We start from the raw sequence: 11,347 nt of genomic DNA, 5'->3' as shown, positions 1-11,347 counted from the left end.
GCACAACCCAGACACCACCGCACAACGACACACTACTTAGAAATAATGTTTTTATTAAAGACGCGCCTAGGCACAAAATGGCGGCCGAGGGACGGCCTTCACAGCGCCACACCTCCCACAGGGCAGTGCTGTGCGGAGCCGGAAGTGGACAGACCGGAAGAGGCGGGGACTCCTTGGACCGGAAGAGGGGTCTGACCGGAAGTGGGGTGGCGGCAGCGTGGGCTAGCCATGGGTCGGAAGAAGAAGAAGGGGTCTGGAAGTGCGGCATCGCGGCTGGTGGTGACTTTTGATGAGGAGAGGCGGAGGTGAGGTTACGAGGGCTTCCAGGTGGCAAAGTGAGCGGGGAACGGGGTCGCTGGAAGCTGAAGGTTTGCTCTGTTCCCGGTGTTTAGGGAGTACCTGACTGGCTTCCATAAACGGAAGGTGGAGAGGAGGAAGGTGGCCCTGGAGGAGATCAAGAGGAAGCTGAAGGAAGAGCAGAGGAAGATGAAGGAGGAGGTATAGCTCCTCCTGATGACAAAGGACCTTTTGCCATGTCAGGGTTGTGGGGCAGGCACGTAGCAACTGTTTCCTGGGGTCCTCGTACTTCCCTTTCCTCACTTAGGGGGAGAATGGGACCTCGTGGGTGGAGGGGTTGGGGTGGAATGGACACTTATAACAGCAAGGTTGCTGTAGTGACCTGTTTGTCTCTCCCAGAGGCACAAGGAGTACCTGAAGATGCTGCGTGAAAGGGAGGAAGCTCTTGGTATGTATGTCCTCTGTGCCTGTAGGGTTTGGGCTCCTTTGCAGCAGATTGGGTATCAGAGGAGTTAACTGCCTGTGAGAGGCACCAAACTGAACAGCCTCTGTAGCTGGGCAGGCATAGTTGTAACAGTGGTCCTACCCCAAAGGGATGTTGCATCATTCTTCTCGTGTCCCCCTGAGAAGCTGGGCAAGTGCTCGTGCAATGGGCTGAATGGGGGCCCCCTGTCCCTAGTGGGAAACAAAACTGGGCAGGTTGGACAGGAAGGAGCATGCAGGAGGGTATCTCCAAGGCATTGAGATCTTGGCTGGGACAGGTAGCTTGCCCTTCATGCCTTAACCCTGCATGTGAAGACTGGACCTCCTGAACCCCCACATGATAGTGCAGGAAACATAAAGTCATTAAGGTTGGAAGAGATCTGTAAGATCATCTAGTCCAACTGTCCACCTACCACCAGTATAGCCTACTAAACCATGTTCCTAAGTAATACATCTGCCCTTTCCTTATATACCTGCTGGAACAGTGACACCTCTCTGAGCAGTCTGTTCCAATGCATCCCCACTCATTGCTAAGAAATTTTCCGTAATATCCAACCTCCAACCTGAACCTCCTGTGGTGCAACTTGAAGCAACTGCCTATAATTGTCTATTGCTTTTATCTGGAGAAGAGGCCAACCCCTGCTTTGCCACAGCCTTCTTTCAGATAGTTGTAGAAAGCAATAAGGTCTCCTCTGAGCTCCTCTTCTCCAGACTGAACAACCTCAGTTCCCTCAGCCGCTCCCTGTCACACTTGTGCTCCAGACTCCTCACAGCGTCACTTCGTTCTCTAGCCATGCTCCAGAGCATCAATGTATTTCTAGTAGTGAAAGGCATAAAACTGAGCACAGCACTTGAGGTGTGGCCTCACCAGAACTGAATACAGTGGCAGATGGTTACCTCCCTGTTCCTGCTGACTGTGCTATTTCTGATACAAGCCAAGATGCCATTGGTGTTGACCAGCTGAACACACTGCTGGCTCATATTCAGCTGGGCATTAACCAACACCTCCAGATCCTTTTCCTCCATGCAGTTTTCCAGCCACTCTGGCCCAGGCATCTAGTGTTGCGTGGTGCTGTTGTGAGTGTACTTTGTGAAAAGCTGATATTTTTGTCTTTCTAGATGAGTTTGATGAACTGGAGCACTTGGTGACATCGCGGACAGAGTCAGTGAACATTGACCACCCAAACCATATTGTAACAGTCACAACCATCAGTGACCTGGACCTCTCAGGTGCACGCCAGCTGGGACTGACCACCTCTGAGGTACCACCTCTTGCTGACTGTCTGATTGCATCAACTATAAATGTTCTGGAGGCTAGTTAGATTGGCACTCCATGGATGTGCCAGAAAGCTTGCAGCTGGCTAGGAGCGAAGATGAAGGGGGAAACTGAATTTTCACGTTTCTCCACAACTTACGTTGTGCCACTGCAGAGGAAGAAATGTCATCCTTGAGCAGCTTTCTTCTAAGCTGCCTTGGGATTGTTTGCTCTTTAACCTCATGTTAGTAGAAGGTGCCACAGATCTGGACAGGGAGAACACAATATTGTAAAACCAGGTATAACGCTAGTAATGAGAATTTGGGCTTCACTGCATGGACTGTCCTCCGTGATTTTCTGTGACCTGTCCATGGACAGTTACTGCTAGGCTGAGGAGGGATTCTGCTCTCCATGAACCTATGCTTGGACCACAAATAAATCTTATGGTTGTGGTTGCTTCTGTTCTCAAAACAGATTTTAACTGAGTTCTCATGTTTGTTTCATAAAGGCTCTATGGTACTGACTGGTGCAATCCTTCTGATCTTTATGAGTTGTGAGTGGATTTGAACACCTTGGGAAAGTGCTGTATTGATTAGATAACCTTTTACACTTTTAAGGACATCTTCTAATCTGAAAATCAGGTTATGGAGACTTTAATAGTAATTTAAGGAAAAAGCTGAAACTTCCGATTCACAGATGTGGCCAGTAAGATTGTGTTGAAGTTGATTGATTAATGTAGGACTTCCTGCTGCTTGTCCCTTTCTGGAGGGCTGCAATAGCAAAACCTTGAGATTTGAACAAGGCTTGTGTAAAATTTAAAGTGTTGATCTGTTACTGTGTTTTGCAAATAGGAATGAAGCCAAGAAGGTAGCAAAAACACCAGAATTGTGAGACTGCTTGTTTTAATGTGTTCATAAAGATGTGTTTGTTTCTTCTTTTAAGGGAAAAAGTGAAGAAGAAGAGAAGGGGGAAGAGGTGGTGAACAAGCCTGCAAGAACAATGCCCAAGAAGTCCAGAAACCCTTTCCTATCTGAAAAGTACGTATAAATTCATTCAGCTGCTTGCTGCTGGGCAGTGTGAGCTCATCAGGAAGATGTTTTGTTTCCAGATCAGTGGTGTGATTGCTGGGAGAGCATGCTGTGCTGCTTGGGTGCTGGTGGACAGGAGCCAGCAGGGGGCACTGGCAGTCTGGAAGCCTGCCTGGGTCGGTCTGTTTCTGTCACATTGATCTCTGGTAACAGCGGTGTGAGGTGGATGTGGTGTAGGTCAGGCTTTGCCTTGAACTGTTTGTCTAGTCCTTCTCCTGTCCTGTCAGTATGGTGCCCAGCACAGTGGAGTTCCCCTGGGACATTCAGTTACTTGTGTCCATTCCTGTTGGGCCACACAGGGCTGTCCTGCTGCTGTTCTAGTATCACCTTTCTGCAGTGCACTTTGGTGCCCAAACATTTCTCTCTTCCTATCCTCCCCAGGATCTCTTCTCTTACTGCCACGCTGCACATGCACAGCCGGAAAAAGAAGAAAGGAAAGCGACCCCAGCGTGGGCAAGGTCCACTTAAGAAAATCCAGAAACCCAGCATGAGGCGAACCACTAAGACTCAGCGACGGAGACTGACGGGCAGAATGGGCCGCGACCAAGATTAATGGGAGCCAGGTGCTCAGAGCTGCAGCTGGGACAGTTTTCAGCAGCTGGGCTGCTGTTCCTTGCGACCCCTTTGTAACGATCAAGGACCTTGTTTACTTGGCTCTCTGAGCCCAGTTCAGCCTTATTCACCTGCTGTGTGTTGGCCACAGGCACTGGACACTGCATTTATTTTGCAGTGGTCTCCAATGAAGTGCCACAGAATCTCTGAAATCTTCTGTTGGAGGTCAGATTCTCTGTATGGCATAACCCTCGACTGGCTTTATCAAAGGAGAAATTCTAAAGCTGAATGCAACGGACGCACTGTCAGGGGTGTGAGACTGGGAAGAGCTCCGCTTCCACTTGTGAACCAATGCATTGCTATTTCTGCAGTGCAGTAAATTCTTTTTCCAGGATGATATGGTGTCATCTTGTCTCATGTTTCTTCATCTGTGCCACAGCCGAATGCAGGGATGCTTTTTTTCCCTCCTTCCTTCCTTCCAGTTTGGTGGCCCTGCCTGTGGCAGAGGGTTGAAGATTCATGACCCTTGATGTCCCTTCCAACCCGGGCCATTCTGTGATTCTGTGATTTTTGGTATCTATACCAGATGAAATTTAGTAAGTTTATTCTGTGTAGTCATTTTGCTAAGAGAAATACATGTGGCTTAACTGAAGCATAACAGCTGGATGTTAATACCAGTACCAGCTGGAAACAGGGTTAATGATTCCTATTGCTAAAAAAAAAATCTTTAAAATCTACTGGTGCTCAGGAAAGGGAATAGCTAGGAGCTGTTTTTGTGGTAATACAGAACCCGCCAGAGCAGGAATGGCTCATTCCATTGTCTGCTGAATGTGCCGATGTTCATTCTGATAGCTCAGAGGAGTATGAAATCCCTTACTGCCCTTGCTGCATGTGTGTGGCCTTCTCTGGGATGGGAGTGGCAGAGGCTGTGCATTACTTCAGGGTGGCTGTCTTCTGCTTGGAAACCTTGGTGTGTGTGTTTTAGCGTGGATATCTTCAAGAGGAGAGAAAAGGAAGTCGCCATGCATCTGCGTGGCTGGGGTAAGGAATGCTTCTGGTAAAACAAAGTCAATCTTCAGAGGAGAGAAAAGAGCCTGAGCAGCACACTGACTTCTGTCATGGAGTGTCTGTAGGATGCAGTGGCCATCCTGCCTCTGCCAGGTTCTGACCAGCACCTGGATGGGGCATCTTCCCTTATGTGTGTGCTGGTATGGCACACAGAAATGACAAAGGGGAAAAAGGCCTTTGTGGCCAAAACCCACACCAGAAAATTGGAAACGTGGCAGTGGTGAGTAAGCAAATTGCCTGTGCTGGAAATGGGAGGGGAAAAAAGTAACTGAACTAATGCTGGAGGCCTTGTGGAGGCAGCAGCTTACTAGCCTGTTCCTGTCTCACCTTCACTTTTTAGGTGTTTCAGAGATGCAGAAACACAACTTGTGGGCAAGGCTGACAGTCTGATGGCATGCTTGGATCCTAGCTGTCAGGGTTGTACAGTACAGCAGTTTTTCCCCTTTCCTTGGTGCCTCAGGGTGACCAGAGGCACAACGAGACTTGCACTTTGCCTCCCAAGGAGTTTGCCCTGAAGCTGGAATGGCCGCTGTTTGCAGTCCATGTGTTTGTCATGCTGCAAAACCTGCTGAAACGTGGAGTGTAAACTTTGGGTTGGGTTTGTGGAAGCCTGTAATGACAGTGGGACGGTGTTGAAATACCTCATTATAAGCCTGATGGGATGTTAAGAGTGGCCTCAGCAACACCGAGGTATTTGTTGTTTTGCTGCCAGGTGATTTAAAAGAATTACTGGCCTTAATAACTTCTGAGTCTTTCTCAAGCCACAGCTGAAATCCTGAAAAGCCTTCCATGCTCAGGGGGAAGAAAAAAAAAAGTGGAAAAGCAGAACCATTAAATCCTATACGGAGTTAACCACAAGTATTGTTTGCTGTGCTATTGATTTCTCCATCTGATTGATTCAAGCTTGATTTTGTAATGTGAATTACTGACTCATCCCTTGCCCGCTTTGTTATGCACAGGGCTGGAATTGGGCTACTCCAGGATATGCTGGGTGAAGGATAGCAGCTCATACACATGAGTTCGTGTGTGAAGCAGTTGCCAGGCACATCCAGCATGTGGTTGAAAGTCTTTCTGTGCCAGAGTCATTGTGTCATTTGCTGCTTACCCTCCTTTTCAAGACAGTTTTCAGTGTTATTGTTGCTTTTTCCCTCTGGCTGCTCACTAATGAGTTCCAGCTGTTGATGAGGAAGCTGTTTCTGTATATGTCCTACTTGCAAAAATCACCTAGTGCTAGCGTGGCCGCTGCACTGAAAAGTCATCACCATGACCACAGTGTGCCCCAGGGTCACCCAATTGTGGCCAATGCCCACACTCAGCCACAGCCATGTCCCCAGAGATAGGGGACCTGGGTGGTGGTGGTGCTCCTGTTCAAGAGCTCGCACGAAAAGGATGTGAAGCTCCAATATGATGTGTCCGTGCATGATGGCTTTTGCTGGCTAGACTGTGGTTCTGCACACATGCATGCACAAAAATGTGATTGGGATTACAGAGGATCAAAACGAGACAGGGAGGTCAAATAGTCACACAGAAACTGGAGCTCAGTGCAAAGATGAAGCTGCAGTGTGTGTGAGGTGTGCCGCGTTGCTCCTGTGGAGCGTAAGGAGCTCAAGGCTGCATGCAGTGCAGTCTTATTGCTGCTGCAACAAAGGAACCGAGGATAAACCTCACGGGGTGCGGGATGAGAGCTTTTGAGAGCCAAGGGAGCTGGTTAGCACTAGGAGTCCTAGTGCTTGCAGATCCATCCTGCCGCTGTTAACCATCTCCTGGGGCAGGAGCCCCAGGCCTGCTGTCTGACAGGGGATGGGGACGAGAGGAAAAAGCGACAGCCCCCCCCCCTCCCCCCCGCTGCTTTCTCGGCCCGCTCGGGTCGATCGCCCAACCGCTGCCAACGACACGTGGGTGCCCGCACACGTGCCCTCCGGCGCGCCGGCACGCAGCCACTCAGAGGGCGATATTCAAATCTGTGCCCGGTCGAGGCCAATGAGAGGACAGTGGGCGGGGCTTGGCTGCCCGCAATTCCCACGGGGAGCTCCATTCAAAGGGGAGCTCGGCGGGGAGAGCGGTGCTGGGAGCCGTGGGGAAGTGGAGGTACTGGGGGTACTGGGGTGCACCGGGAAGGGTACCTACGGCTGCACGAGTGCTAGAGGCCAAGGGAAGCTCGGTGGGCCCCAAAAGCCCTGCGGGATGTGGGGAGCAACGGTTTGCCCATCATGCAGTGGGATGCTCTGGGTTCCCACCACGTGTAGCAAGCAGTGGGCACGGCTGGATGTTGGGCTCTTCCTCTCTGCATTGCTTGCAAGTGAGTGCTTGGGTTCAGTGGGTGAATCAAGAAATCGTGCCTTCCCCAGTCTGTCTGCATCAGAACCTGTTGAAGGATGCTGAGCAGTGTCCCTTCCTAAAAAAAAGAAGGCTCCTGCTGCTACATACCCTTTTATTGTGTGGGTCACACTGATGGCCTTGCATCTGGATGCCCTTTGATTCTAGCATGGCCAGCCTAGTGCAGCAAGCTTCAGTCTGAGAATAACATTTGTGCTTCCATAGGAGCCTGAAGATGTGGAGCTGAAAGCTCAGCTTTCTGCTGCTGTTCCCTTCTCCTAGCTGCTCCCTGTAGCCCAGCAGCCAGAGCACCTGCATCCCTATGGAGGATGCCAGGGTCAGTGAATGATGTGCCCTGTGCCAACTTTGAAGCCAATATATTTGCAAGGAACCTGTGCCAACACTGCTTCCGTGCCTCAAGGGTTCACCCGCATGCTGCCCAGGTGAGCTCCTCCATCCCACCTGCAGGCCATGAATGCCACATCAAAAGCTGCTTTGTTCAGCCCTGGGACTTTGTAGAGATGGAAATCCCTAGCACAAAGGCTCGTGGTGTCCATCATTTAACTGTGCTTGGAGCAGAGCTGGAGCCACATTGGCAGGGAGGCTCTGGATGCAGTTAGGAGAAGCTCCATAGATCCTGGGAAGGGAAGGAGGAATGAAGCAATACAGATACATGCAAGTAAATAGCAACGGTGAGGGAAGGGGGAATGGCAAGGTAGGAACCCACTCTGGATTTCAACTCTGTTTGAGGCCTGTTGGTCCCTTCTAATTCAAACCATTCTATGATTCTTACCTAAAACGTGATCCTGGCAGATCTCCCTGGGGCTGCAGTGAGCTGTTCCTGGAAGGAAAGGTGGAAGGGGATACATCTCATGTGATGCAGGGCTGGGTCTGACCCCATCCTCCAGCATGAGCCACACGGCTGCAGAGCGCTGCATCCCTCCAGGCGTCAGGCGGTTTCATGTTCACAGAGGGTTTCGTGTCATTCGCTGTCCTCTTGGAGCACCAGGCCGGGGATCATGAAATAGTAATGAGCCTCCCGCCCTCCTCCTTGCCCTCTCCCCCTGGCCCCCGGGCCCTCTAAGATTACTGCAGCCCTTTGCGATCTGCTTAGAGCCATCTCTGAGCGTATCCAGATGCCAGAGGGAGGGCAGGCAAGCCCCCTACCACTGCTCCTAAACCCTGCAGGTAACGGGCCTGGGGGAGATGCTGGAGGGTGGCTGCAAGCAGAGATTCCCCCAGTCCTCATCCTCATGTGCTTTCATATCCGGCACGGCGATGGCACGGCTGCATCCCCCCCTTCCTCGCAGGAGCATGACGCAGAGGTGGCGGGGCACGGCACCAACGCAGACCCAGGTGGGCCCTGGGACTCCGTCCGCATCGTAGCACCGCAGTGCGAGGTGTACATCTGCGTGGGTCGGGCAGACGGCGCGGAGCGGTGAGTGGCAGAGGCTGGCGGAGGGGGAAGATGGGGAAAATGGGGTGCGATATCACCGATGCACTGAGGGATATGTTTAGTAGGTATGGTGGTGATGGCTTGAATGTTGGACTGGGTGACCTTAGTGGTCTTTTCCAACCTTGATGATTCTATACTCTGTCAGGGAAAAAGGGCTGAGCGCTTTCTCTGCCTGTGTTTCTCGTGACTGCTCCCTGTTCCCAGGCTCTGCAGCCATGCTGACAGTTGCCTGTCCTCTCCTTGCTCCACAGCTGGCACCAGAGCAGGGCACAGCCCCCACTCGGCCCCAGCACTGTGGGCCAGCATGGAGAAACCAGCACCGAGCCCCACAGCCACACTGAAGGCAGGGTGAGATGGGCATTTCTCTTGGTTTGGGTGGTTCCAGCCTCCTCATCCCCTCAGAGCCACTTCTGCTGGGCATACTCAGAAGCTTCCAAAATGCTGGGGGGGTCAGCTGGGACTCTTCACTTCTCACACATGCTCTTCGCCCCATTCCAGCTCAGTAACTTGTAGCCCTATTGCAAAGTCCTGCCTTATTTGTTTGTCAGGGCTGGGAGATGACCAGACTATTGGACACCACTTTGGGATCAGGCAAGCAGGACACAATGAGCTACAGAGGCCACAAGGATAACACACAGCTGCAGGTGGACAGAGCTAGGTGGGGTCAGCCCTTTCCTTCTGGATCCTGGGTGAGGACAGAGGCTCCGAGTGTTAGGAAAGAAGTCTTTGTGCCAAAAGCAGGTACATGTGGTTTGCTCTCCTGTGGGATTCTCTTGGTGTGCTCACCATAAAACATGGTGCTGCTGCCTCCCTACATGCTTTGCTGTGCTCCCACCCCACCATGCAGTCTGGGTTTTCCCTCTGACCCCCTGTTCCTAACCCTGAAGCCCTCCTTTGCTGTGGGCAGAGAAGCATTACACACCACTCATTCAACAGTCTTCTTTCCATTCCAGAGCGTGCTCCTGCCAGCCAGAAGCCCAAGGAGGGCTGGGCAAAGCATCGCATAGAGAGTGGCTATTTCTCCTTGGAACCTCGAAAACCTGACCCTTCCTGGGCTTCCTCTGTACCTCGTCCTGGCCGCAGCTCCTCTCCTGGTCCAGGCAGCAGCAGGCATTTGGCATCCTCCTCCAGGGCTGGGGAGCCCCGTGGGCATCCCAGTGCTGGGGGCACAGAGGGGAAGCGTGTGCTGGAGAGGCAGGAGTACACGGTGCTGGCAGACCTGCCCAAACCCAAGCGCCTTGGCCGTGGGGATGCTGCTGACCGCCGTGGCTCCCGCACGCTCAGCCCTGGCCGAGTGGAGGTGGAGAGGATATTTGGTTGTGAGCGCAGGTGAGGAGCAATAGAGAGCTCTGCAGTGGATTGTTCCCACAGGTCACTTCATAGCTTGGAGAGAGCAGGGCTGCGAGTTACAGCTCAGATTTGAAGCTCCCAGCCACGTCCTGGGAGCTGCAGGACATGCTGTAGAGTTGGGAAATGGGGAAAGGAGAAAGAAGCTCCCAAATCCTAGTAGGATTAGGGATACCGAGAGGTCCCCAGGTGAGTCCTCAGCTGGAGAAGCAGAAGTGGCTCCAAAATTGGCAGCCCAATGGTGGCATGAGCTATACAAAGGTGTAACAGGGACCAGGCAGTGGATGAGACAGGAAGGGGCAAAGTGCAGAGGACCCAAAGAAATGGCATGAAGAAGATGTGGATGAGGAAGCTGGGATGGTTACAGCAATAGGGTGGAGGCCTCAACATCTGGGGCAGGCAGAGATGTAGGCCTGGAGCGGGGCTCAGTCAGCAGCCAGACAGGCTGTGTGTGCCTGCAGGAAATCTGAGACGTTGGAGGCTTTCCAGGCACTGGAGGAGGGCCGCGTGGAGCGGCTGGATGGCAAGACCCCAGTGCCACCCAGCAAAGGCAGAGTCATTCGGAGGCAGTCCAGCCCCAGCCTGCCCAAGGAGGTGAGTCCTGGCTGTTTTCTCCTGCCACATTTTCCCCTATTCCTGCGTCCAAGAGGCTTCTCCTGGATAGAAGCTGGCTCTATGCATAGGGGTGCAGGTTCTGCAACACCTTTCATAACCCAACCAACTTGTCTCCCAGCTCTCATGCCACCTTACTTCCCTCCTTGCTATCACTTGTGTTCCCTTTGCTCTCTGTCCTGTGTGTCCCCAGGGTCAGCGGCTCTCCTGGCACCCTGAGCTGCGCAGCAGAGATTCCAAGGAGTCCCGGCGCTCCCCCAGCCCGGCTCGACAAACAGAGAAGGCCGGGGTCCCCCTGCGCCCCATGTGCCCTTCTCCACGGGTGGAGAGGGACTGGAGGAAGCCCCGGGAGCCCACAAGTCCTACTCAGCGGCTGGAGAGGGGAGGCAACAGCCCACGATCCCCCAGCCCAGCTTCTAGGTTGCAACAGAGGGCAGGAGGAGCTCAGAGCCCTCCCCAGCACACAGAGAAGGACTGGAGGAACAGAGCAGAGAGGAGCCAAGTTGCCTGGCAGGCTGGAAGCATGGGGAAAGCCAGTGAGAGAAAAAGCTGGGGGAACACCCTGCACCCCCCAAGCCTTGGGAAGAGCATGGATGGAAGCAAGCAGGGAGGAGCCTGGCCACCACGCTCCATGAGTCCTACAGGACGGACAGATGGCACATGGAAAAGCCAAAAGGAGACCTCTCAGCCTGGCCTTGCACGGGGGGCAGAGAGACAATGGGGGGACCCATCCAGGAAACAGCTGGAGTGCAGCTGGAAGAACCTCCGGGATAAACTGCAGCCTCCCCATGCTGGGAAAGGCACAGACAATGAATGGAAAGGCCGAGGGAAGCCCTTGCGTCCCATGAGCCCAACGCGGCCACCAGAGCAGGA

At 52.7% G+C, this 11,347-nt stretch overlaps 1 protein-coding gene across 1 annotated transcript; it reads left to right on the top strand.

The window, feature by feature from the left end:
• Positions 1-157: 157 nt before the first annotated feature.
• Positions 158-4,069, top strand: NOL12 (nucleolar protein 12). Its single transcript, XM_042837898.1, has 6 exons — positions 158-305; positions 393-498; positions 697-745; positions 1,900-2,042; positions 2,978-3,072; positions 3,505-4,069. Exons 1-6 carry the CDS (start codon positions 229-231, stop codon positions 3,674-3,676), a joined length of 642 nt encoding a protein of 213 aa, XP_042693832.1. The 5' UTR covers positions 158-228; the 3' UTR covers positions 3,677-4,069.
• The last annotated feature ends 7,278 nt before the right edge of the window (positions 4,070-11,347 follow it).

This window comes from Centrocercus urophasianus, unplaced genomic scaffold (genome assembly GCF_019232065.1).
Source record: "Centrocercus urophasianus isolate 14NV4802_14NV808 unplaced genomic scaffold, USGS_Curo_1.0 seq_73, whole genome shotgun sequence".
In the NCBI taxonomy this organism is placed as follows: domain Eukaryota; kingdom Metazoa; phylum Chordata; class Aves; order Galliformes; family Phasianidae; genus Centrocercus; species Centrocercus urophasianus.
The sequence above is the reverse complement of the archived record's forward strand: the minus strand, read 5'-3'. Positions and strand labels throughout refer to the sequence as shown.

Excerpts from the sequence above, each read along its gene's own strand:
- NOL12 (XM_042837898.1), top strand. The coding sequence starts at position 229 with ATGGGTCGGAAGAAGAAGAAGGGGTCTGGAAGTGCGGCATCGCGGCTG. Across the intron at positions 499-696 it reads AGAGGAAGATGAAGGAGGAG|AGGCACAAGGAGTACCTGAA; the intron begins GTATAGCTCCTC and ends TGTCTCTCCCAG. Across the intron at positions 2,043-2,977 it reads TGGGACTGACCACCTCTGAG|GGAAAAAGTGAAGAAGAAGA; the intron begins GTACCACCTCTT and ends TCTTCTTTTAAG.